We start from the raw sequence: 26,529 nt of genomic DNA, 5'->3' as shown, positions 1-26,529 counted from the left end.
CACCAGCAGGGTCTCTGCCTTCACACCCAGGTGAGGCAGCACGGGCCAAGGCCGAGCTAAAAGCAGGCTAGCAAAAAGCCCTTATCAGGATATAATGAAACCAAACCCTAGTGAGCCTCCAATACTTTCATTATGAAGCAGGGGACGGCAGCGCGTGGATGGGAATCAGCTTCCCCCCTCCTCCACCAGCACTGGGAGAGGCTTCCATCAACCCCAATTCATTGCAAAGGGCAGCAGTTTGCTGGGAACGGCTGAGGAGCAGAACCCGGAGCAGGTCGGGTGCCCAAAGGGGCAGCATCGAACCCTTCTGCTCCTCCAACAAAGGAGCTCCTGCAATGCGGTCTCTAATGGTCCCCTGTGTAAGCCCCTCATTGCAGCCAGCTTAAGATGAGGTTTAAATGCCCTCCTCCCCAGTTCCCGCTGCACATTATCGGGAAGCAGAGTGGTTAGAGTGCTGCTCCTGCTTTTTATTTCTCCCTCGCAGCAGGCCCTGTCATGTTCAATCCATCACGGGAAGCCCCCGTAGGATGCTACATATGTCCTGGTGCAAGGGAAGTGCTTTGTCTCTGTCAGGAGCACCGAGGTTGAGAGCATAGGATCCCCTGCTCCCTTCCCTGCATCCCTAAACCCTCACTGCAAGGCTGCAGCAGCGAGACAAAGCAGCTGGCTGGGAAGGAATAAGGATGATGGATGGGGTCTGGGGTACCCGCAAGGGCAAGGGGCGGATGCCTCCACCAAGGAGGAAAGAGGACATCCCATTCCCCATCCCTCAGCAGCACATCCTGCATCCCAACCCCAGAATCACGGGCACAGGGAGAAGCCAAGGGCTGCTCCCATCCATCCCAAGCTCAGTTCTTCCTCCACCATTACCCCATGGGAAAAGTAGCTCTCCACCCCACAGAACCACATCACCTCACTTCCTCGTATCAACAACTCAGCGCAGGGTTTCAGGGATAAATGGGTTACAGACACTTGGCTTCCACTGCAGCTTCAGTACATTTACTTTTTATTCTTTGTTTTTCTTCTTTTTTCTCCCTTTTTGTACAAAAACCAGGTGCAGTTATTAACAGCTGTACAGATTCTGCTACATACTTTGGTGTGAAGTTGAGAAGTCTGCCTCGGGAGCCCGCCCCCCGCTCCGGTACATGCACTTCCTTCAGCTTTTAGGGGGATTTTTCCTTATTTTGGGGAAAACAAAACACCAACTTGCAAACCAGTGACCCTGGGGGATGCAAACTGGGGGTGGTTGCACTGGTGGGGGGGTTCACTCACCACCAGCCCTTCCCAATGCACCCACATCACTGCCCTGGGGTGCAGAGGACCAAGCGCGAGCCCCAAATCACACACAAGGCATCACCAGGCCCCTCACCAAGCATCACCACGGGTACCGGGGGCATTTTCAGAGTCATTTTCTGAGCCAAACCACCCTTAGAACCACTTTCCCTAAGCACAGCTTTCAAGAACTCCCTTTTCCCCCTCTGCGGGTCATTAGCACACAAGATCCATCCCATCTCCATCTCCTGCGCAGCCAACACAGCACCAAGGACCCGCACTGAGCAGACACCCTTTGCCTGGGACATTCCCCTTATGCTTTAGAACAGAAAAAAGGCAAAAACAACCCTCAAAAACTTATTTCCATGGGGGGGGATAAAACACTCATCTCCCACGAGCTCTCCTTCCAACCCCAGCTCAGCTCAGAGGGATGCGATGCTGAGCGCGCACCCAATGAGCCGGGTACCAACCTCCTCCATCCCTCCTCCTGTTGCATCTCCAAACCAGGCAGCTCGGCCCTGACCCCTCAACCTTGTTCTCTTCTTTAGGACCAGATTCAAATAAAAATAATCCATAGAAATGCAGTATAAAAATCCTCTCCATATGCTACAATAGAGGGCGAGCGCTTCTGCTACACAAATACTTTTATTTTTCCCATTATTTCTTCTTTTTTTTTTGTCCTTTTTGTGTTTTTTAAACCCTTTTAAGTACAAAACGCTGAGACACAGGCCTGGGGGACGGGGGTGCGTCATGGGAACCTATAGACCAGAGACAACAAGACCATAGAATAGCCCACAGGACCCTACCAAAGCGCCAGCCCCTTTCCCCCCCCTCGACCACACACAAACCCTACTTGTTAGTAAACTTTTGCTTTTAAAAAAACTGTATTTTAAAGGTTATCATCAATTCTAATTCTTTACTTTCATTTGAATACAAAACACAGAAGTTGCTATTCTCTTTCGTGGCTCCCTGAGCTGAATTTTTACTATGCTTTCTTTGAAATCACTCCTCATTGCTTCCGTCCGAAGACCAAGAAGGGCTTGCGCAGACGATCCCGCAGCGTTGGGCTTCCCCTTTGCTTCAAACATACGAGCACAAAAAGAAGGAAAAACAAAAAACCCCCAAAAAAAACCCAAAAATAATAATAAATCCATATATAAAAACCCAAAGGTGATTGTGTTGCTGATGTCCCATCAGTAGCCGAGGATGCGACCGAGTCCCCCGCGGTCCCAGCAGCGTCCCACCATCACTAACACACCGAACAACGCACGGGGACCACAGTAGGAACAACTTGCACCAGTGGACAGCTCTGCTCAGCCTGGATCCGCGCTGCAGGGCCAAGGCGCATCCCAATGGATGCGGCCCAGGAATGGAGAGGGGGGGAAGGAGGAGAAAAAAATATATAATAATAAAATTGCCACCACCAAAACCATCAGTGGAATACAATTACAGCAGACGAAAATACACAACTAGTGTACCGGGAGGGGTCCCCCACCCTTCCAATGCTATTTACTAGTCCGGTATTTACACTTTCACAAGTCTTATGCAGGATGCACCAAAAAGAACCGAGAGGATAAAGTCACAATAAAAAAATGAGTCCTTTATAGTGCCACCAAAGCGCAGACGGAGAGAACCAGAGAACCAAAAAAATAGAATCCAAATAAACCCCAAAACCCTCAAAAACCAAAAAAGAAATCCGTTTTCGGGCTTCAATGTGTGCCATAGTTGCAGACCTCCAAATGAATCCGGGTGTATTGAACGCCGGGGCCCCCCGTGGCAGAGCCGGCCCGGAGCGTGGGGCTGCCCCATGGCAGTGCCCCCCCGAGCCCCCCGCCGGCTGCTGAGTCCTGCCCCTGCCGGTGCCGGGAGCTGCCAGCCCTGCTGGGAAATCCACCCTTAGTAGATGACCTCGTAGACTGTGGCCTTCTTGTCACCAGAGCCCGTGACGATGTACTTGTCATCCGCTGAAATGTCACAGCTCAGCACGGACGAGGATTCCTTGGACTGGGAGAGGGATGGGGGAGAAAGGAACAAACCCCATCAGTTTGGGCTCCTGGGCAACACAGCATCACCCAGCAGCAGCTGTGCTGATAGCATCACTGCATCCCACGTGCTGGGTACCAAAGTGGCCACCTCAGAAGGATCTGCCCCCTCCCAAAGTGATGCTGAGAGCCCACCCTGATGCAGCCTCCTACCTGGAAGATGCTCGCCCCGTAGGGCGTCCTCCAGGCGTTGAGCAGGTTGTCTTTTCCAGTACTCACAAACCATTTACCTGTGCATGGGAAACACTGTGTCAGCAGATGGAATCTGGCCCAAATCAGTCCCCGTGGCCATGGCCAGACCCCAGAGGCTTCCGGATGTTTAACCCCAGAAACTGGAGATTCTGGGGAAAACTGGAAAACCTGGAGGGTTTTTTTCTCCTCCAGCCCCCCCTCTGCGTTCCAGCACTCCAGCAGTTATACATGGAATGTGCAGGAAGAGAAACAGGGTGGATTTAGATGGGATATGAGGAAGAAATTCTTTACTATGAAGGTGCTGAAGCACTGGCACAGGGTGCCCAGAGAAGCTGTGGCTGCCCCATCCCTGGCAGTGCTCAAGGCCAGGTTGGACACAGGGGCTTGGAGCAAGCTGCTCCAGTGGAAGGGGTCCCTGTTGGAGCTGGGTGAGCTTTAACATCCCTTAAACCCAAACCATTCCACGATTCCATGATGCGATGTGGTGATCTAGCCACAACTGGGATCATTTAATGGGGATAATCTCCACCCATGGGATGGGTCCTGCTGGACCGCTCCATGTTCAGCATCACCACACCACGCATCACCCCATCCCGTTGCGGTCACCGAAGGACCACTAAAGCCAGGCTGTGTCCGGAGCCTCTTACCGCAGTAGGCGAACTTGAGGGAGAGGACGCAGCTCTCGTGGAGGTGCAGCTGGTACTTGTCTGGTTTCGTGTGGTGCAGCACCTCCACGTTGCTGCTCTCCATGCCCACCGCCAGCCACTCGCCCGTCGGGCAGTACCCCAGGGAGAAGATCTGTGTGGGGACAGAGGGGGGGATCGGGGGGTTGCACCCATCAGCTTTGCCTGTACCCCCTTGGTGTCCCAGTGATTCCCATTGGGAAGATGCCAATCACAGTGGCACAAGCCCCTTTGGAAAAGAGCTTTGGGAGGGTCTGCAGGAGGCAAGGCACCCAGAGCCAGCCTGTACTGCCTGCAGGCATCCCTAAGCAAGCACTGCTTTCCAATGGCAGCGGTCTTGCTGTGGATGAGCAAGTGATGAAAGAGGAGCTGAAACAAGAGCCAGCTCTTGGGTTACACCTAAAGCAATGGGGACAACCACGTACTAACACTGGCCTGGGAAAAGCCCCCTCCCACAGCCACGCAGCTTCCATGGAGGGATAACCCCATCCATGGGGTCTCCATGAGGAGCTGCACCGTGAGACCAGGACATCCCCTGCTCCCAGAGCCGAGGGCACCCTGTGTGTACCTGCGAGGTGAAGTCGTGCTGCTGGAGCTGCCGCCCTTCCCGCAGGTCCCAGGAGCGCACCGTGTTGTCCAGACCCCCCGTCCACAGCTTCGTACCGTCGTGTGAGATGTCGATGCAGCTGGCTCCGTCCGTGTGGCCTTGGAATTGCCTTCAAACAACAGAACAACGCGGGTCATCAAGGGGAACATTGGCCCCGGCACAGGGTGCCCATAAAGCTGTGGCTGCCCCATCCCTGGCAGTGCTCAAGGCCAGGTTGGACACAGGGGTTGGAGCAAGCTGCTCCAGTGGAAGGGGTCCCTGCCCGTGGCTGGGGTTGGAGCTGGATGGGCTTTAAGGCCCCTTTAACCCAAACCATCCCATGGTTCTGACACTTTGATAACAGCTTTCTTGCTACCATGCCCCAGGTCCTCACACTGAACCACGGCCAGGAGACCCCGATGATGGAGCAGAGGAACCCCTGGTGCTCACCTGACGAGGGTCTGGTTGTGCAGGTCCCAGACGGCGATGTTGCCGTCGCTGCAGCAGGAGAAGCAGACTTTGGCATCGGGGCTGATGGCCAGGGCATAGCAGGCGGGGGCAGAGGAGGTGAGCTCGGCCTTGATGCGCGGCGTGGGGGACGCCAGGTCCCAGATGGTGAGGGTGCTGGCCTCCCCTCCCACGATCAGCGTGCGGCCGTCAGGGAGCAGCTTGCAGGAGCGGATGTAGTTATCTCTGTTCTGGAGGGAGACGAGGCATTAGGAGGGGGGCAGAGAGCGCTTCACCACATTAGGGATGGGAAAGCAGCGAGGATGCGCTTGGGTACCACAAGCGACCTGCCGTGGGATGCTGGCTCACGAAGGATGCTCCGTGCCCTTACCAAGCAGTCCAGCTGGGAGATGGGGCTCTTGCTGCCGGGCTGGCTGATGTCCCAGATCTTCACGCAGCCCTTGCCGCCGGTGTAGACGTGCCTGGTGGGGTTGCTGATGGTGACGGCACACACCACCTCGCCGTGGCTCAGCGTGTTGATCTGCCGCGCGTGCCGGGGGATGCCGGGACCCGCCAGCGCGTCGTGGGGAAAGGGCACGGGCTGCATCTGCCCGTCCGCGCTCACGTGGAAGGAGTAGGCTCTGGTGGGGAGAGCAAAGAGAGGGGTTTGCTGCAAACCCAGCTGCCAGGTCCTGCCCCGCTGGACCCCCCCCTGCTCCTCTCCCCCCCCGGAGCACTCATCCCATCCCCATGCATAAGATGACCAAGAGATGCTTACGGCTTCCCTCCAGGGATGGACGCCAGGCTCGAGGGCAGCCCCGGGGCTCTCATGGGCGGGTGTGGGTCAAAGCCGACCTGCCAAGGGCACACAGATGGGGGTGAGGCCGCACACGAGCTGGGTACCCAAACAAACAGGCTCCCCCCCCACAAGCCCAGGCTGATGTGGGGACACTCAGTGGCTCCCCCCCTTTTCCCTTGTTTGCTATTTTTGCCCTGGCATAAAGGGGAAGGACTGGGGATTCTGAGGGTGTTGAGGCACTGGCAAAGACTGCCCAGAGAACCAAAGGTTTGGGGTCTGCGAGGGGCACGCTCACCCTCCCCTGCATTAATGGCAGCATTTTCCTTCTCGTTTTGCCTTAAAACACACCCCTGAGCGTTTAGCAAGCGCAATGGGAAGGGACTGTTCAGCGGGTACATTGCATGCATGGGTGGGAAGGATAAACCCCAGTGCAGCGGCACAGGCACCCCAACCCCAGCACCCTTTGGCCAAATTCAGGACGCAGGCAATGAGGAGCCCCAGTTTCCCACGTAACCCAAGGGAGCCCCCCCCAAACCCCTTCCAGACCCTCCCCGCACCCCCCGGAGCCACAAAAGGAGCTAAAAGTGCTACGTACGGCTCCAAAGCTCACCATTGGCGACCGGCCGTAGGCGGCGGCGGCGGCGGCCGCGGCGCTCATCTGCGGGGGGATGTTGTGGAGCCCCGCGTAGGCGCCGGGGCTGGTGAGCGACCCGTTCATCTCGTGGTGCCCCATCATGGCAAAGGGAGCCGCGTAGGAGCCCGCGATGGAGATGGGCGTCCGCAGGGCCGAGGCTGCGGAGGGATGGGGACAAGGTGAGGGCATGGAGCACACCAGCATCCAGGCCTGCTCACCTCCCTCCTCACCCTCTTCTGGCACAGGGACCACAGGAGCTGTTTGCACCCCATCCTGACCTCAGGTCCTTGGTAACCATGGAGTCCACCATCACCCAAACCCGCACACCGCAGAGAATACAGCACAACAACTGCATCCCCCTCCTCACCCAGCCTCTGGCATAAGGACCACTTGAGCTGCTGGCACCTGGATTACGTCCCATATAAGCTTGAACACCCCCACCAAAGCTGCTGTGCACCCAATGGGGGACGTGGGCGAAGCTGCGCTGAGGTCAATAGCAGAGGGGTGGCACAGGGGTCTGGTACCCACCCAGAGGGTCCATGCCGGTTGGCTTGCCAGGCATCGGCCGCAGCCCCGGGGTGCTGCTCGTCCCCGGGGTGGGAGCATCATTCCTCGGCGTCGGAGTGTTCGACTTGAGCCCGGGCGTCGATGATTTGTCATTCTGGATGGAGAAGGGATGAGAAACAGGAGGGATGAGGAGCAGGCACCGGTACCCGCGGCCCGGCTCCCCCGGCACAGCGAAGCACGTACATGGCCCAGGTCCTTGGTCTTGGAGGAGGGAGTGCTGCTGGAGGAGGCCACCGAGGCCGGGCTGTTCGGGGCATCCCCCTTCTTCAGCCCGCGGGCTTTGTCTATGCCGTTCTCCGGGGGGGAATGGGCTGGGCTGACCCGGGGGGTGGCGGGGTCCTGTGACATAAGAGGAGTCATTGGCACCCCCGGCAGCAGAACAGGCTCCCTCTGCTCCTTTATCAGCCAGGAACCGGGCTGGTGCTGGGGGGCCCTAAAGCATCACCCCCAGACCCCCATTGTGCAGTGGGGAGAGGAGCAGACCCCAACGCCCCCATGGCTCACCTCATTGGAGACATCCACCACCAGGTCATCGCTCTTGTCACCATCGCTGTCCTGAAACACAGCGTGAGTTACACCCTGCAGAGAGCTGCTGACCCCCCCCCACCAGCAGCACAACACAGGTCACACACAGCCCATCAGGGAAACAACACCCAAACCCCACTTTATCCAGCCCCAAGCTCTGCCTGCACACACACCACCGGGTCCCCCCAGGTGCTCCAGCCCATTCCTGCCACTCACATATCGGCTCATGCTGTCCTTCTCCTCCGCTTTCCGCTTCTTGGAGTCGATGCCGTAGTCGGTGGAGCTCCGATGCTTCTCGCTGGCTCTCAGGCTCTCCGAGGGTGAAACGGAGTTATTCTGCAGGGACAGAGCCAGCTTTTGGGGTGCAAACAGGAACAGGACCCCACAAAGAGCTCTCAGCCAGCCCTGCCCCAGCCACCGTGCCGGGGAGCAGGGGACAGGGCCCAGCCTGGGCTGGAGGGTGGTCACCACCAAACAGCATCACTTCGAGCTCATGCGGCTGCTCTGCTCCTGAGCCTGTTTACTGCAAGAGCAGAGCAGGAAAAGGCCAGGTTGGACACAGGGGCTTGGAGCAAGCTGCTCCAGTGGAAGGGGTCCCTGCCCATGGCAGGGGTTGGAGCTGGATGAGCTGTAAGGTCCCTTCCAACACAAAGCATTCCATGGTTCTATGAAGGAAAGGGAGGAGCTTGCAGTTGTTGTTTAAAAAGGCAGGAAGCTGCCTGCAATTGCAGGAGCTCCTGGGATCCATTGATGGATGCACGGAGGAGGAAAGCTGCACTCCCCTAAACCAGCCCCATTTCCATCATCCTCTGCCCCCCATGGGCAGCTTCATCCCAGCACTGGCACCCCAAACAGCTTGGAGAGCTGGGGAGCCTCATCCCTGGCATTCATTAGAGAAGCAAAGGGCATCCAGTCGGGAAAAACCCACATCCCAGGAGCAGCAGAGCCCAGCACCCCGGAGGGGGGTTGCAGGGGGGGGAAGGTTCCCTGTGCTCACTCCAAGTGACAAAGCCCAGGATGTGCCATCCATCATTCCAAGGAAAGCCCTTGGCACACCGGGATCAAACACAGCAGCACCGAGCCACATGGAGAGCATCGAGCCCCGCATCCCAGCCGCCAGACACCGCAGCATCACCCCACGTCTCGCAGCAGCGCCTGCCACCCCTGCTAAGCAGGAACGTTCCCTTAAGCTCCTCTGCCTGCCTTTCTTCCCCGGCTGAAAGGAAGAACTAAAGCAGTTCATGTTTCTCCTCGGTACCCAATAAGCAGCTTTGGATAACACCGAGGTCTTTCTTCTCAGGCAGTCATGCTGAAAACCCTCGCAGCTACCAGAGAATCATGTCAAGCATTTAGAGGCATCGATCCATTCAGCCCGCCCTGGCCTGCTGCCAAGCAGCTAAATATTTTTTATTGCACAGGCAAGGGCTAGGAAAATATGAATGACTAACTCTGATTATGGCGCGCATTAAACCTCCGCCGGGAATACCCCGCCGTTTACTTTATGGATCGGGAACCTTCCCATCCCCTTCCCGCTGAAGGAGCAGGTTAATGATGCCCAATTCCCCTCTCCCCCCCTCCCCTTAAATAGCACTTTTCTTCCCATCCGCCCCCAGCTCTCAAAAGACCCATTTGTGGGCTCGGGGATGGCAGGAAATCGCTGCAAAGCCGCAGCTCAGCCGGGCTTTGTCCTGATGGCTTTTCCCCGAGACAGGAGCATTGTGTGTGCTGGGTTCAGCCCCTCCATGGGGAGAGCAGGTCCCCGCCATCCCCTCCATTGGGCTCAGAGCCTGCCCCCAGCCAAAACAAGCACCAAAGAACACAACTGGCACCGTGAGCATCAGGCTGTGAGGAGCACCAGTAAATCCCAGTGGTGCTGGAGGTGCCGCTGCCCTGCACCACGGTTATTTAGCTGGTTAGTTAACTGCTTGACCTTCCAAGTCCTACTTAACACAGCGTAATAGCCAAACCCATCCTGCCAGATTAGATGACCCAAGATAATAGAAGAGTGATCAGGAATAAAATAGCTTTCCTAATCGCCCGAGGATTTTGCAGCCGCCCAGACTTGACTGCGCTCATTCACAGGGCTTAGGCAACTGAAACCCAAGCTCCAAGCTCTGTGGCAATCAAAACGATTTAAACCAAATCTCATAACCAGGCTGGAGGAGGCGGCTGCAGCCAAGAGCCCAGCAGTGATTCCACTCGGGCTAAGGGGGTTTCTGGCCATTGTAGTTGCATTGCGTTCAAGAGGCGCGGTGCAAAAGGCATCGCTGAGCTCACGGCCACCAGCCTTTTCAAGCCATAGGTAAAACAAAAGCAAGCAGCCACGAGGAAGCGAGGAAAACCAGGGGGAAATGGGACTTACTGCACTTGAGTCTCGCTCTTTGAGAAGAAGCCGGTGTCAGAGGTTGAGGTCGCCGCCAACATAAAGAGAAGGCAGAGAAATAAAGCCAGTTAGAATAAGTCTTAGAAGAGAAAAACAACCCCAGAGGCTCCTGGTTGCAGTCTCCTGCCTTAACTCAACCCCTATCTGGGCTCTCTTTGGCTTTGCTTCCAAATTCCCATCCTCTGCCCCTTCCTTTTTTGCTGATGTGATTTATTTGGGGTTCCGCCATCCCTCTGTCCACAAACAGCCCCATTCTCCCTGGGAAAATGAATGGAATTGGATCATTGCTACCAACAGTTTTCTTCTCACTGGCTTTCATGGGGAGGACAAGCACCCCAAATCTACCAGCAAAGAGCCCAACAGCTTCAGGAGGCATTGGGTAACTGCCCTGAAAAGGGGTATATGAAGGGGAAGGATCTTAGGTCTTTGTGAGTTAATGGGCAGAGGGATTTTGGAGGAGCACCTTCAACACTGCTGGTTTGCAACCGAATTCACGCACCATTTTCTGTTCTGAAAGACTGTCTTATCACTAATCACAAAGAAAAAACAGCAGGTCTGCTAGTGAACACCGACAGACTATTTTATATTAGTAATATAGATTATACTGCTATATGATTTCCAGACCATCAGAGGTCTCCGACAGTGATGGAGAGGAGGAGGAAGGCTGCTCTGCCATTAAGGCATGGCTGAATGGGGATGCAGGATTTGCAGCACGACTCCCCCAGAGCCTGTGTGCTGACTTAGGGGCAAGTTGGAGATGGATGAGCTTTCAGGTCCCTTCCAACCCAAACCATTCCCTGATCCCATGGCCCCACAACAGCAGCAGCACCTCCCTTGGCTCTGAGGCTGATTTAATGACTCTGAGCATCACCTGGGGAAAGCTGCATCCCTAAGAGCAGAGCCCACCCCCTGCTTCCCCTCATTCACCTCTGTGGTCCAGGTCATGGTGGTTCTTCTCGTCCTTGACGGCGAGGTGAGCCTGGCTGCCCAGGGCACCGAGAGCCAGCAGCCCCGAGCTGCTGCCGGTCACGGGCGGGATTCCCGGCGGCTGGAGCCCCGAGGGATGCGGCGGGAGCTGGACCGGGGGCCCATGGGCGGCGTGGGAGAGGTGCTGGGCCTGGAGCTGCTGCTGCTGCAATGAAAGCACCAGTGAGCCGGGGAGGGGGCAGCGGGACTGCGGGGTTCAGGCACTGAGCCATGGGAAGGGGCATCCCGGTGATGCCCCGGGAGCTGCCCCGCTTGGCGCCTGGAAGGAGAAGCCCCGTTAGCAGGAGGGATGGGGGTGCCCCGTGCGTGATCCCTGCCACAGACACCGATGACACTGCTGGATGGCACCAGTGCCTGGGCCAGGCCCTGGGGTCATTGCTAATGCAGGGTCATTCACACCATTGCTGCAGACAAGGTGTGTTCTGCTGTTCAGCAGAGACAAGTGGAAAGAACCCCACACCAAGGATGCACAAAGTGGCTCTGGTGCAGGGCCAGCTCCCAGACCAGACCAGAGAGGGAAACATCCAAGTACATGATGGAGAGAAGAAAACTGGCCCCATCCTGCACCCTGTTGCTCCAGTCCAGGCCCAGGGCTGAACCATGGGTGCATCATCCTCTTCCCATCCCTCAGCCCAGCCAGGATGGTGACAGCCCCAGGTATCCCAGCACACACACACACATCCAGCCATGGGAACTGCTCAGGCACAGGTGGAAGAAACCCAAACTACAGCTCCGGGGAGAGGAAAGGGAACCCAACACATCCCCTGCGCTCCTGGTTCAAACACACACGTGAAGCCAACAGGCTGAGATGTGAGGTGCTAGCAGTCAACGTCCTGTCCTCGTTCCTGTCACTGACAGAGCCCCAGGCCACCATCCCCGCAGCTCCTCCACCACCAATCCAGACAGGAGCATCCCAGAGCTGGTGCTCACGTTTCCAACCCTCCCGCCTGCTCCAGCAGCCACCCTGATCAGGACTTCCCCCTCCCTGCTGCCACCAAACACAGTGGAAGTGGCCACCAGAGCAAGGAGCTTTCTAGCCAGGCGGGCTGTGCATGGAGGAGGATCCCATGGGATGGACATACCACGGACCCACATCCATGCCTGGGGCAAACCAAGGGGCACGGATGGAAGCAAAGCAGGAAAGTGCTTGGAATTCAAGGCCAGATTGGACCATTGGATGAGCTTTAAGGTCCCTTCAAACCCAAACCACTCCGTGATGCTATAAAACCTGGGAGGTCTGAAGGGGCTTGGTCCAGCCCCACAACCAGGGAGCACAGGGCTGTAGCCACACCATCATAGCAGGGCTCAGCCCAAAGCACAGCAGCAGGAATACACCAAACATCTCCCAGACATGCAGGGCCCTCCATGCCCAACACTTCCATCAAGGAAACTTCCAGCGCATCCTCCCCAGTGCTGCAAAGGGATGCACCTGGGTGCCCCAAATCAGGGGTGACCCCAGTACAGCCTGACCGGGCAGCACAAATCACTGCAACACAGCCCATAAAACACAGTGGGGAAGCACCAAGGGTGGGTTTCACCCGAGCAATCCATCCCATTTTGCACTTAAAAAGCTTCCCTGCTGTCCTTGAGCAAGGCTGGACCCCCCCGATGCCCACGGTGCAACAAGCAGCTCTGCTGCAGGACACAAGCCAGGCCCAGCTCTGCTGCAGCTCCAGGCAGAGGAGCTGCATTATCTCCAAGCCCAGGTTCTTCTGGGCAGCGCAGAGGTCTCAGCTGGGGCAGAAGCCAAATGGAGAAGGCAATCAGGCCTCTGCAGCGCTGTTATAGGAAAAGCATAAATCATTTCCTCCTCAGAAAGCAGCTCTTTGGCTTGTGCTGGACTCCTCCATCCACAGGGCAGAGGAGGGGAAGCATCCTCAGGATCTCCATCAGAGGAGGTGTCCTCAGACCAGTGCATATAAGGCAGCAAGCGAGGAGACCTCGCTGGCTGGGTAGGGGAGGTTGGTGCCCTTGGTTCCTCGCCACGCACGTGTGCCAAGATCAATCCCTCCAACACCAAAGCGAGAAGAACCAAGCCTCAGCTCCTGCTGAAATCAATGAGGCTCTTTACACTCCCAGTTTCCTGTGGTTTGCACCCATTTAAGAGAGGGGCTGCATCAGAGCATCACCCTGGGACCAGCTCCTGGTGGGTTTCCAGCACTGTACACTCCTCTCCTGCAAGCTTTCCAGCGGTGCCCGTTCTCCCAGGGCTGGAGCACACCGAGATCCCACGCTTTATCCACAGCAACCTCCAGCTCCCACAGCGAGCAGAAACATCTGCAATGTAAAACACTCCTCCAGGAGATCCCCAGCCCGGGACAAACCCCCCTGCAGCAACAGGAGCCCACAAGAGGGGAACGGTCTCACAGATGCAGGCAGCAACACTCCAGCCCAGTGATGCGGATGGGGCCATGCCAAGGCAGTGACCCAGGTGACAACGCAGCTCCACCACGAGCAGGGAAGCAGGAAGCATCCTCACCCTGAGCCTCACCCTCCAGCACAGCAGGAAACAACCCGTTTCTTCCTCGTTTTTAAGCTGCCAGCAAATACATCCAAGGGGTCGATGAGCTGCGGGGTCTGAGCCCGCTCCGGCACGGAGCATGGAAACGAAGACACAAGACACAACATCCCATCGTGGCCCAAAAGAACGTTTAAAGGGGTTTATCTCCCCTTTGGCAGGCAGGAACCAGTGAGCAGAATCCATGTGGGAAGCCTCATCCCTCCATCCAGTGTTCGGGCTGGGCTGCCCATAGCTCCATGGGGTAGCAAAGATCCCGTCCCAGCAGCGGCACTCCGTATCTGTACATCAGTCCAGGAGAGGTCGATGCATATCCCTTGGGAATCACATCCTCGGAGGGGGATAAAACCCATCTGGGACTCCATGGTGCAGAGGGATGCAGTGAAGCTCCTCAGTGATGCTGCTTGCTCGGCGTCCTCTCTGCTGGAAAACCCACCCCTCCCTCCCCTGCCCCTTATTCCCTTCCCTGGGAAAGGAAAACTTCACCACCCAAAAACCCTCCTGCAGAAGGGACGTGCACCCCATGGCTCGGTCAGTGCTCAGGGTGTCACCTCTGAGCAGGATCAGGGTCCTGCTCAGTGAAGCCACACACACAGTGCAACACATGCAAGGACTGGGACAGCATCCCCAGGTCAGGGACCACTGAGGATGCTGCACTGGGGCTCTCCTCTGCTGGCAGGATCCCAAACCAGGCTGAAACCCCTGAAGCATCAGCTTGGTGCTGCAAAGCCGGCCCTGGGTGACCTGCTCCAGTGGAAGGTGTCCCTGTCCACAGCAGGGGATTAGAACGGGATGAGCTTTCAGATCCCTCCCAACCCAAACCATTGCATGATTCCACCCCAGCCTGGGCCAGGCAGGAGGAGGGAGATGGAGACAGACAGCCACAGGGATGTTTTCCTCCTGGGGTCCCTGCACAGGTACCAGGCAGATAACAGTGAAGATATGAAGAGGTTACAATCACCAAGGAAGGCTGGGGGGGAATATCTCGCACGTAGAGTGGTTTTAATTGGATTATGTACATCATGCTTCATGCCTTTGTTAACCGATTTAATGGTTCACCACTTAAGTTCAGCACTTGCGTTAAATTTAGTAAAGTAGTCTAATCATTTCCAGAGCTATAAGCAAATCAAGGGCTCAATTTCACAGGAGCCTCAAGCAGAGGAACTCGGAGACAATGGCCTAGATGCATAAAATTAACAGTTCTTGACCTCAAAAGGGGCAAAAAAAAGAGAGGTTTGAGTGATTTGGTGTCGATTCCCTTTGCAGCACCTGCACCGAGTTGTGGTGTGGGTTATAAATAGAACCAGGGAATGGTTTGGGTTGGAAGGGACCTTAAAGCCCATCCAGCTCCAATCCCTGCCACGGGCAGGGACCCCTTCCACTGGAGCAGCTTGCTCCAAGCCCCTGTGTCCAACCTGGCCTTGAGCACTGCCAGGGATGGGGCAGTCACAGTTCCTTGCTGTAGGGCATGGAGGGGACACAAAGTCCCCCCCTGCTCCAGCGCTGCCTTCCCATGGGATAACAACAACCCTGCTGCCTGCACCAAGGGGAGGGATCCCATCTGCACCCTGCCCGTGCTGCCCCGGCTCTCCCCATAACCCCTGCCTGCGGGAAGTTCATCAGGCAAAGCGATTAAATGGCCGGGTGCTTAATGATGGGGATGACACTCACTGATCCAAGGAAGCAATTACCTTGGAAATGGGGGTCACGGGCCCTGTGCATTCACCTTAATTGAATTCCAATCCCTGCTGTAGCTGCCTGGGCTCCTGGCTGTGACTTACAGCTCATCAAGCCCAGCATCCCCTCGCTGGCTGGCTCTGCCAGAGGGAAGATGCAGGCAGCAGCACAGTGCTGCTTGCCTCCATGCACAGGCACAATGGGATGCGCTCCCATACCCGCACCGCTTCCCAAAGGGCAGGAGCCCTCCCCAGGATGCTGGCTGGGGTACCCATGGCCCAGGGCGAAGCAGCTCCAGAGAGCAGGTTCACTGCAGGCCTGAGACCATCACATCAGTGAGGGAGACAATACAAACTGTTAAGGGGAAGAAACCCACCCAAAACCTGTGAGGAAGAGCCCGGTAAGACGGGAGAGGGTAAATCAGTGCATGGAACAACAACAACTCCATCAAGTTCACAGCACATTGCACATCAACAGCCCACACAGAGACATGCCTGGGCTCAGGGGGTCCGGGAGGGCTCCGCTCCCCAACCTCATGGAGAACATGGAATTTGGCTGGTGGAGGCTGCATTAACACCCAGGGACAGGGGTCCCCCATCTCCCTTGATGCCAAACTGGGGGGGTTTTGGTGTTTTGGGGGCAGTTTTGGTGTCTGGGGGGATGCAGTGGGATAAGGGGATGCTGTGAGCTGCCCTTTAACCCCCCCTGAGCGCAGGATTGCCTCTGGTTATGGTAAATGATAGGAATAAAAGGGGTATACACACGGTGAGAGGCAGATTGGGAAGTCCACGTACCCCGATGATAGCATTCAACTCCGTCATTGTCACTTGCTTGGCACGCTCAACAGCCTGTGCGACTTGCTGTTGGTGCTGCGGGGACAGAGGGGCACAGCTGGGTCAACAGCTGGGCATGGAGGTACAACCCCCCCCAGTGCTGGCCACCCTCTGGTTTGGGGCTGGGGTTTCTATAGGGTCCATATTCTGCTCCCAAGCAGGAGCCCCATGGACCACAGGGTGCCCGAGCAGCCCCTCGCAGCCTTTTGTGCCCCACAGAGTGGCAGAGCAAAGTCCAGCTCTTAGGGTCCATCTCTCCCTACCCAAAGGTTTGCAACACACATGCAAGATCTGAGCCCCATTTCTCACGGAGCACCCCCAAAAGCTGCGTTTGGGAGTGGGTCTGTGCCTCCTTATAGGACCCCCCAAGCACTGCCTTGCTGGTGAACCCCCCCCCCCAGCAACAGCAGCATCCCCACCACGGCTATGGAAGCATCCTTACCTCTTGTGACAGAAAAGGCATGATCTGGGCTAAAATCGTGTTCAGTCTTTTAGCAATTTCTGTCTGGAAAGAGAAAGAGGAAGAAGAAACAGCAGGAGTCAGCACCGAGGGGGCTCCCGCAGCCTGCACCAGCCCCTGCGTCCCCATCCCCTCCCGACCACACAAGAGGAAGCGGCAGCTCCCAAAAGAGGCAATGAAACCGCCTTCGTGCACCCTCTGCGGCCCCGCACCCGGGATGCTCTGACCCCCTTCCCATCATGGGATGCTTTGATCCCTTTCCCATCGCTGGACCGAGTGCCACAGGGCACCCCCAGCAGTGTCGCACCAGCCTGGACTTCCATGGCCCCATGGAAACAGAGCCAGGCCTTGCACCCATAGAGCAGCCACTGCTTTCCAAAGGGCTGCATCACAAACCCAGCTCCTCGCATCCCGCCGGGATCACGCACAGGGATAACTCCTCTCCATCCGCTCATCGTGGACACCGAGGTCCTTCACAAGCACCCGCGAACTGGTGCTGAGCCAACAGTGGATGCTGGTGCTGCTCAGTGCTCTCCCCACCCCAAACCAAAGCCCTTCAGGCTCCTCTCTCCATCCTTACATCACGCTCAGGAAACTCAGCCCACAGCCATTGGCACCCATCGGCTCCACCACCAACCCATGCTACCCAACGTCTCCATGCACTGGGAATGCCGTTTCCCGGGAGCATCCATCCCACCCCACGCTCCCTATGGACCTCCCCGCTCCTGCATCCCAAGAGTTAACAGCGGCTGCTCCGGGCGCCGCAGCTGTGAAAACAGCGCCCGGTCCAAGGCAAACAGGGCCGGAGCAGGCGCGCGGATCCAGAGCCGCAACAATGGCCGGAGCCGAGCCCTGGCGCGGAATCAAAGGCCCTGGAATGCCTCCCGCCAGCCCCGCGCTGGCCGTTATCAGGCACATGAGTGATTGATCCACCGGGTCCTGCTCCAGCCTCCCCGCACAGCTCTGAATCACTGCATCCCTCGGCCCCATGGAGTACCCAGGATGAGCGCCGGTGGGGAGCTGACAATGGAGGGGCTCTCAAATACCATAAGGAAAAGCACCCCAATATCAGAGATTGGAGGGAAAACAACGAGCAGAGCCTCAACCCTGGCTGTGCGGAGCGGGGCACATGAATCTTAGCACAACACCAACCTAACATGCCCTATGGTGACCATAAGCAAGCAGATGCCCTGATCTCCTCCAGCTTAGACTCACCCCACGGAGGGAACCACCCTACAGAGACCCCACAGGCACCGGTCCCCATGGACCCACAGCACCCCCGCCCCGGGATCCCCGGTGCCGGCTCCAAGGGAACAGGGATATTTCTGGCCACCGGTGATTGGGTTACACCTGATGCTTTTCTTAGCCCTTGCAGAGGGCAGGGGCAGGCACCGCAGCGAGGAGCAGGCATCTGGAAGCGGCTGGGGTTGGGACTCAGGTTCTTTGGCTGCCCCAGTGCTGCAGCCACCGGGATGAGCAGGGACCCGAACACCAGGATGCTCCGTGCCTGCAGGACGGGTTCCAGAACCCATGCCCAGGCATGCAGCACAGGAGTCTGTTTGGCACCGTGCGAGCCACCAACCACCCTGGCAAAGCCGCTCCGCTTCAAAGCGGCACCGATAAGCACCCGGGGCTCACATCAGGCGTTGCTCAGCCATAGGTAAACCTCTTGAAAGGCCTTTTTGGCACCGAGGCATCGATCAGATTATATATAGACTGCAGCGCCATTAAATATTCATTCCTCCAGATGAAGCCTATTGGATGCTGGATGCGACAAGCGCCCGGCGCACTGCTCCTCCAGCACGGCTGCTGCTCCTCCGAGCTCCTTCTTGCCAGCCCTCAAGCTCTAGAACAAATTCAATCCTCATCTGAGGTGCAAGCAGCAGGAGCAGTCCCTGTGGCCACGCATCACACAGGCGCTTTAGGTGCAACGCAACACACAGCAGCATCCCAACAGGCCGAGGGAGGGTACCCAGGGCTCCCCCAGCACCAGCACATCCAGGCAGCCACAGCGACGTTTAAATCCACATTTCCATCCGCTTCTACCCAGGCTTCCAACAGAGATTTGAAGAGAAACTTTGCGCTCTGCAAAAAGAGAGACTTCCCCACGTGGGGTTCCGCGAGCAAGAAGATATTGGATGTCCAAAATATTATGTTTACAAGCACGAGGTTTCCTGTTAACAGGAGATTCAATCATCTTTAAATATTTGTCCACTTCGACTTTTCCCATTCCCCGGCAAATTAAATTCCAGTTGTCCCCATTAAAAGTTTAATCGGGAGCGAAAGGGGATCCTCTGGTGCGCCGGGAACAGGGGAGGGCTTCATGCCCGGCACCTTCCCCATGACAGGGCTCATTCATCACCTCGCCCTGAGCAGTGCAGCCCCCCGGGCCCCCCCGAGCTGCTCCTGCCAAGAAAAACCTCTGTTCCCAGCCGCGGGTTGCCATGGCAATCCCAGCCTCTGCATCCCTGCATCCCCTCCTGCGCCCTGCATCTGCACTGGACCATCACCGAGATGAGACAGGGGCTGCAAATGAGACGTGGGTGAAAGACTGGGGGGCTGCACCGGGCATCCCCATGGGAACCTCCTGGGATGCTCAACCCAAGCAGCAGGATCATAGAATGATGGAATGGTTTGGTTGGAAGGGGACTTAAAGCCCATCCAGCTCCAGCCCCTGCCACGGGCAGGGACCCCTTCCACTGGAGCAGCTTGCTCCAAGCCCCTGTGTCCAACCTGGCCTTGAGCACTGCCAGGGATGGGGCAGCCACAGCTTCTCTGGGCACCCTGTGCCAGCGCCTCAGCACCCTCACAGGGAAGAGCTTCTGCCTAAGAGCTCAGCTCAGTCTCCCCTCGGGCAGGTTCAAGCCGTTCCCCTTGCCCTGTCCCTACATCCCTTGTCCCAAGCCCCTCTCCAGGTTCCCTGCAGCCCCTTTAGGCACTGGAGCTGCTCTAAGGTCTCCCCTTCAGGAGCCTTCTCTTCTCCAGGCTGCCCCAGCCCAGCTCTCTCAGCCTGGCTCCAGAGCAGAGCTGCCCCAGCCCTCGCAGCATCTCCATGTCCCTCTTGTGCTGCTGCCCCAGAGCTGGATGCAGGATGCTGACAACAGCTCCCCATCACTTGTTAGAAAGTGCCAGGAGTCAGGAGAAGCTGAAATCCCAACTAATCCCCCCCAGCAGGAATCCGACCCGCTGCTGGGCAAGCAGCACTTCTGAGGCAGCGCTTTGGAGCGGGGGAATCAGAGCAGGCATTTGCAGTGGTTATAAATCAGAGCCAGGCTGCAGGGCCCCAGGCTCCAAGTGCTGTCACCCGCTCTTAAAATGGCCAGAGCTGGGACCAGCACCCAAAGCACTTGAGGGCAGGAGGCGAGAGCAGGACAGGGGCTGTGGCATGGTGATAAATAGCTGCAGGCTGGCTCTGCCCGCAGCCCCAGCTCCCGGCCCCCATCCGTACACCTGGGCAAGGCAGAAGGAAGATTAAATATAACTCAGCCGGCCGTCACTCATGGGGTGTGCAGAGTGGGGCTCAAAGGAGCAGCATACAGCTCACCCGAGGCCCTGAACCAGGGTGAGGGGCAAAGGGGAGCTGCACCCCAGTGTGGTGCCTGCAGCAGAGATGCTCGCTGTGCCCTGCACAAAGCCCATGCACCCAACACGCATCCTCCCCAAACCCATGTGGTTTGCAGTCCAGACACCCCAGAACACTGGACCAGGCCATCTCCGGTGCAGCCTCAGCAAAGACTATGGGCCACACCAAACCAAACTCCAGCCTGCCCTTGCTTACTGGTTTAAACAGTGGGATGAAGGCTGGAAATGAGGGGCTGAACATGCAGCATCACTCATCCCACCCTTCCTCCTATGGAAAACCACACCATAAACACTTCCCACTGCAAGCCTGAACCCCCAGCGCAACGGGGCTACCGATGGTCCATGGGATGCAGCACCAGCATCATCCCCTGCAAGACTCCCAAGCAGAGCACCCACCTCAAAGCCCCAGCTTTCACCTTGGCTCCAGACCCACAGGTCCCTCACACACCCCCCCCCACTTAGTGATGGTTCTGGACCACCACAACCCCCCTTTAGCCCCCCCAGGTCTCCCCCAGCCCCAGCAGAGGGTGGCCGGGGCAGGCGGAGGAAGGCAAGGAGTAAATCACACCAGCGGTGAAGCACCAGAAGCATTTGTTGAAACCAGGATATTGTCTCTTTAAGCACATGAAAATAAGGCCCTTGAGCAGTGTGGTTCTCACTCCGGCGCACAATTATGGGTACTTTCAGCTGTCTACCACTATTTCAAGTGCTCTCTCCAACCAGGCTGTCAATGGCATGTTGAAAGCTATTTGTGGCTGCTATCGTTATTAGCAAAGTGGAGAGCTTCACTGATGAGAATTAAATTCAGGGAGGGGGTGTGAAGGGGAGGGCCCCAACCCCTCATTACTGAATTAGCACCAGCTCCTGGAGGGGGGGACACGGGGACAGAGCTCACTTGGGACCCCCCAAAACGCACCCAGGACCCCCAAAAGCCACTCAAAGCTCCCATAAAGCCAAGGGGAGGGAGGGTTTAAGCTGGCTGACAGCTCTTGCCTGCTACCTTAGGAGACCTGTAGCATCACCCGAACAAATTACTTGGCTTCTCGAGTAGTTAGCAAATTATTACCTGGCACTCCTCGCTAATGAGACCGAGAGAAAGGATATTGTGTTCTTGGAATATTCTGGAACACAAGAAAGCAGGGCTCTGTTTCCCTGGCAGTGTCAGGAGGGGTTTAGGTTTGTTCCAAGCATTAAGTGCTTGAAACACAAAGTGCTCACGTGGAGGGTTCTCAGCCCCATAAACCCAACAGCACTAAGGAGCGGGATGCGTCCCACTTCCCCACACTGAATCACTTTTTCCTCTTGGGATCGTTACTCCGATTGCATCCCGTGGTTATCCACAGAGGACTGGGTAAAAACAATACAGGGATGGAAGTTCCTTTGGCAAAAATCAATTAAACTTCAGGAAAAAGGGTTTTTTTTGCTTAGGTTTAGAGGGAAAACCCCGGACCAGGCTGCGAGCTCAGGCCGGTCCATGCAGCAGGAAGGCTGCTTTGAGGAGCGACTTCACCGCGTTCCACGCAACAAAGCAAGGAGTCACTTCCTAAATATTTCCTTTCATATGGAGCTGTTTATGAAGCTCCATTTTTTCCCTTAACAAGAACCAAAACAAGAAGAAAGGAAAGGAGAAGAAACCGCACGCGGGCACATATGCACGCACTTAATATTCAGCGTAGAAGAGATAATCTGTTATATAAGCCCACAGACAGACAATCCCCTTTTGCTTAAAGATGAAGTATCCATCACTGTTTGTCTCGAGCAGATGTAATCACAAGCAGTCAAGTCTGGAGGGCAGGACACCGCATGAATAATTCAGGCACTTGAGTCGACTCGATTGTGTGCAGATAAACACAAGTCAACCACTAAACAGGTCAGCGGATAAACTTGTTTGCTCAGGACCAGCCACCCTCAACCAGGCAGGACCGCGCTCTGGGGATGCTGTTTATGGGGAGATGGGGGGGGTGGGATGAACCCACCCCAAGCATCACCCTTCTCCATCCCTATCGCCCCGTTTCCACCTGGAAGCACACTGGGAGCAGCTCGGGATGCTTTGTTTTCCTCCAGCACCATGCACGCTGCTGTCAATTCACTAACAAGGCAGCTTCACCTCCCCAAACTTCCCCCCTCGGCACGCAGCATATGTCACTGGGAACGCTCCGCACAGGCTGGAATCATCCGGTAGGGATCCATCACAACCACCGTGCACAACCCAGGGCAGGGCAGGCGGATCCGCCCGCACCAGCCCCATGGAAAACTGCCCCCGGGCATCCCAAGGCTCCTCATTGCCCTCCAAAACCAGCCACAGACCCTTGGCCTCGCCGAGCGCCACGCTACGTGGTCACACCATAAAACAGGGTGGATGGTGGATGGCTCCACCAATGGAGCCGGAATCTCTGCTGGGCTCTCACCGCCCTCACTGGTTTGGGGTTTCCATCACGCACATCTCAGAAGCATCCAGAGCTTCCAAAGCTTCCACCAAGAGGACAAAAAGCAGCTCAATATCTTGCTGCATTATTCCAGCATCTCCCAGTGTTTCCTGCTCAACCAAGCGGTCCATAAGAAGCGGTACTCCAAATCCCACAGCATTCCCACAGGGTCCATGTCCCTCTGGGCAAAACAGGGACAGAGAGGCCAAAATCCTGCGTTCAGCAGCATTGCTGAGCACCAAGGCAAACGGTGCCCGAGGTTTTGCCAGGCTGGGATAGGATCCCGGTGCCCGTGCAGCCCCCCAAGGACACCTTCATCCAGGCAGGAGGAAGGAAGAGAAAGCAGTGGGGATTATCTGCACGGAACATGATACTCCTGAAAACCTGAAGACTAAGCAGTAATTATTTTCGTTACCCTGTGACTCCATCCCAAGGAGCTGAAGGGAAAGAGGAGAAGAGGCCAATTCCCAAAGATGCTGCTTGGAATTTCATCAGCTGCCTCCACGACACCTTCCGACTTGGAAGGAAGATGCTGCTCCAAAGCAAAACCACACTGGAGCTGGATGGGGCTCATTTGCGAACGGCAAAGTTGATGTCAACTCCTATCTGCCTTAAGGTCTTAATTAGAACTCCTTCTAAAACCAGTAAGCAGCAGCAGCACAAATAATCAGGCCTAATCTCAATAATAACTTTATTCCTTTAAGTTTTACCATCATGTGCCCAGCCTTTAGGCTCTTTAGCTATAATCTTATCAAGGGAGCACACCACATTCTGCTCTGGCCTTCCCTATTTTTCCCCTTCAGGCAAGTTACACATTAGAGAAGGCTGAAAAAACCACCCCGAGCATTGCTTCATTTTCCAGCTGCAAAGACAAATCCGTGACATTGAGCAACACACCGTTCCATATCGCTATCCCTGCACATAATTCCCCTCGAAGTCTCACGCTATGGCACAGCGAGTTATCAGAGGTATGACCTTAGAAACAGCCGCCTTACACCAACAACAGACACCGAGGAAGCCACGGATCACAGTATTCCCGAGCCCTGGGAACACGCTATTCCAGGTACCGACCTCTCCCCATAAACACACTGCTCAAAACCTCTGCTCTTCCCAAATACAGGCACAGAAACCCCGCATCAGGCTACCAGGAACCTGCAGCTCACAGTGAACCTGCGGGGTGTGAGATCCCAAATTCCACACTCATTCCTCATTTAGTGCCACCAAGGCCTGATTTAGGTTAAGAAAAGGGCAACAAGGGCTCAATCAATCCCTCAACCCATGCCTCCATCCATCCCGATTCCCCCCTTTCGATTACTCACCTGTTTGTGCATCTCGATATTCAACCCATAGGACATTTCATAGTACTGAAGGGGGGGAGGAAGATAAAAAAGACACAATAAATAAGATATGAGAGCCAGGAAGAGCTGGAATTCATTTACCAGAAGGGATTTACATAAGGCCATTACCAGAAAGCACCCCAGTCACAACTGCGCTGAAAGCCTGGGTAGCCAAGGCAATTACACCTTGTAGTAAGGCGTGTTTAGGGGTGACTGGCTGCCTCGCACAGGAGGACACTCCTTTCGACTCCTCTTTTCTCCTCCTAAGCTACTCCGGGAACACAAAGAGGCGCAGGGCTGGGTGCAGGAGCCCCGTAGAACAGGTACAGCCCGTCCTGGCCTGAACCCCAGCTTCTCAATAGGGAAAAGGGGGGTCTGCTCCCCACCCCGGGCCCAGCACTGCTACAGGGGAACACCCCAAGACCTCAATACAAAGGCAGACAGGGGCTGGATCACACTTTCAGGCCCCCCCCAAGCTCTAAATTGGGGCAAAAGAGGGGTTTATGGCTCCAAAAAAGTGACAATTTCCCCTGGGGGGGGGGGGAGGGGGCTGGGATGCCCTAAACCCCCCCATACCGGGTGCCCCAGGGCTGCAAAAGGGGTGCAGCAAACAGAAAGGGGGTGCAAACGAGGGGATGCAGCAAAAAGGGGGGAGTAGCCCGGACCCCCCCAATAACCCCCTCGAACCCGAGTCCACTGCTCCCCCCCCCCCCAAGGCTCCAGACACCGGCACAAAGGGGGTTAACAGGAAACTTGTGCTGGCGCTTCCCAGGTCTCCACTGCCCCGATGGTGGGGATGTCCCCAATGGGAGGGGGGGGGGTTTACGGGGTGCCCCCCCCCTTTTCCCCGTTCCCCAGCTCCCGTCTGGGCTGGCAGCTAATGACATTTCCAGCCTGATCCGAAATCTGATTAAAGTCTCTTACCATAACGTAATGGCGCTGCATTTCGGTCTTCTCGTTCGCCAGCTTATCATACTCCACTTTCAGGCTGGGGGGGGCGGGCAGAAAGAGGGGTTGAGACCCGGTGGTTTTGGGGTGTGGGGGTGTCTTTGAAAGGGGTTTGGGGGGGCTTCACCTGTGATACTGGGCCTGTAGGAACTGGAACTCGTCCTTGATCCGGTCGCAGGACTCGGCCACGGTAAATTTGAAGCCCGGTTGGCCCGGCTGGTGCGGAGCCTGCGGGGGGGGGGGGGAGCGGTCAGCACCGGGGGGTGAACGGGAGCGGGGGAAAGGGAGGGTTCCGGGGGGGAGCGGGACTCACCGGGTGCCGGCCCTGGGGGTACATGGCCGGGCTGGGGCGCGGTCACTGGAGCCCGCCGCGCCGAGGCTCGCTACGTGCGGTGCTGCTGCTGCTGCTGCTGCCGGTGCTCCCGGTGCTGGTGCCCGCCGGCCACGGAGCGCTCCCGGAGAGGCCGAGAACTGGAACAAAGAGAGGAGAGGAAAGTCCGTGCGGGGGGCGGAGGAGAAGGGAAAGGAAGGGAAGGGAAAAGGCGGAGGGGGGGGGGGGGGGAAGCGGGTCCGTCCGTCTCGTCGTTACCCCCCCTCTCCCCCCGGCGCAAAGCACCGCGCAACCGGAGAGGCGCTGCGCGCCCGAGGAGCTCGGCCCGGCCACCGCCGGGGACCAAGGAGCGAAGGGCCGGGACCCCCCCCCCTCCCCTCCCCGGGCCGCGGCCTCGCAGCGGAGGGAAGGAAAATAACCCCTAAAACCAGTGAAAATCAATAAAAAAGGGGTTGGGGAGGGGGGGGTGGCTCCTGCAGGGGGGGGGAAGCAAAGCCAGGAACTAACGCCGGAGCACGACGGCCATGGAGGAGAGAGGAGAGGGGGGAGAAGGCCGTACACATCCGACTTCCCGGGCGCCGCGGGCATGCGAAGTGCGAGCGGTGCCTCCGCCGCGGCTCCCCCCCCTTTTCCCCGCGCCGGGGGTGGTGGCTCAGGTCCGTGCAGCCCTCAGCCCGCGGCCCATGGTGCTGGTGCCGGTGCTGGTGCCGGTGCCGGGGATCCGGATGCTGGAGGGCGATGGCGAGGAGGGGTCCGCGGGTCCCGGTCCCGGAGCACGCGGTCCGGCCGCGCCGCCGCCGCCAGAGCGCCCGGGCGAAGCGGGGAGGGAAAGGGAAGGAGAGGGGGGGGGCACGAACAAAACCCGGGCGGCCCCTCCGGTTCCAGCCAATGGCGACGCGCCGGTCCCACGTGGGGCGGAGGAAAGAGGGCGCTGATTGGGAGCCGCTGGTGGCGACGTCACAATAACCAGCTTGTGTCTGAAACACTGTCGCGAGGGCGGCCACGCCCCATCGCCACGCCCACCAATAGGCCGCGCCTTCCGCCAAGCCACGCCCCTCCCGGTGCTCCCCCCCCTCCGCGGTCACCGGGAGCGGAACCGGCGGCTCCTCCCGCGGTACCGGGGAGGGGGGGCCCGGTTCGGAGCCGCAAAGCGGCCGTGGCCCGTGTCAATGTGCCCCGAAACACGGTACCGGGGGTACCCAGGCCCCCCCCGGGCACCGGGAGAGTGCTCGGTGCCTTTGATGTGCTGGGCCCGGGGGAGCACCGGGCTGAGGGGCTGCAGGGAGCGGGGAACCGGGGG

General features: G+C 57.3%; 1 protein-coding gene across 9 annotated transcripts; it reads right to left on the bottom strand.

The window, feature by feature from the left end:
• Nucleotides 1-2,174: 2,174 nt before the first annotated feature.
• On the bottom strand, nucleotides 2,175-25,871 carry TLE3 (TLE family member 3, transcriptional corepressor). Of its 9 annotated transcripts, none has more exons than XM_061371101.1 (21): nucleotides 25,737-25,871; nucleotides 25,212-25,369; nucleotides 25,026-25,126; nucleotides 24,875-24,938; nucleotides 23,933-23,977; nucleotides 16,588-16,650; nucleotides 16,077-16,181; nucleotides 11,058-11,262; nucleotides 10,110-10,126; nucleotides 7,964-8,083; nucleotides 7,727-7,777; nucleotides 7,406-7,561; nucleotides 7,184-7,316; nucleotides 6,617-6,813; nucleotides 6,001-6,077; nucleotides 5,614-5,863; nucleotides 5,226-5,473; nucleotides 4,758-4,905; nucleotides 4,154-4,304; nucleotides 3,468-3,544; nucleotides 2,175-3,276 (listed from the first exon to the last, which is right to left on the bottom strand). In XM_061371101.1, the coding sequence occupies exons 2-21, from the start codon at nucleotides 25,233-25,235 to the stop codon at nucleotides 3,169-3,171; spliced, it is 2,340 nt and encodes a 779-aa protein (XP_061227085.1). In that variant the 5' UTR covers nucleotides 25,236-25,369; nucleotides 25,737-25,871; the 3' UTR covers nucleotides 2,175-3,168. The 9 variants fall into 9 exon arrangements, with proteins under 9 accessions (XP_061227085.1, XP_061227088.1, XP_061227086.1 ...); XM_061371104.1 differs by having other exon boundaries at nucleotides 6,632-6,813; XM_061371102.1 differs by having other exon boundaries at nucleotides 11,058-11,259.
• Nucleotides 25,872-26,529: the final 658 nt, after the last annotated feature.

This window comes from Neopsephotus bourkii, unplaced genomic scaffold, assembly GCF_033783945.1.
Source record: "Neopsephotus bourkii isolate Nb327-2 ecotype Australia unplaced genomic scaffold, CSIRO-AGI_Nbou_v1 NB_1572, whole genome shotgun sequence".
In the NCBI taxonomy this organism is placed as follows: domain Eukaryota; kingdom Metazoa; phylum Chordata; class Aves; order Psittaciformes; family Psittacidae; genus Neopsephotus; species Neopsephotus bourkii.
Note: the sequence above shows the minus strand (reverse complement) of the source record. Positions and strands in the feature narration are given on the sequence as shown.

Bases quoted from the DNA above. Each gene is read 5' to 3' on its own strand.
- TLE3 (XM_061371101.1), bottom strand. From the start codon at position 25,235: ATGTACCCCCAGGGCCGGCACCCG. The intron at 11,263-16,076 runs GTGTGTATACCC...CTTTCATTGCAG, and splicing joins TTCCCAATCTGCCTCTCACC to CAGCAGCAGCTCCAGGCCCA. The intron at 5,474-5,613 runs GTAAGGGCACGG...GTCTCCCTCCAG, and splicing joins TCTCCCAGCTGGACTGCTTG to AACAGAGATAACTACATCCG.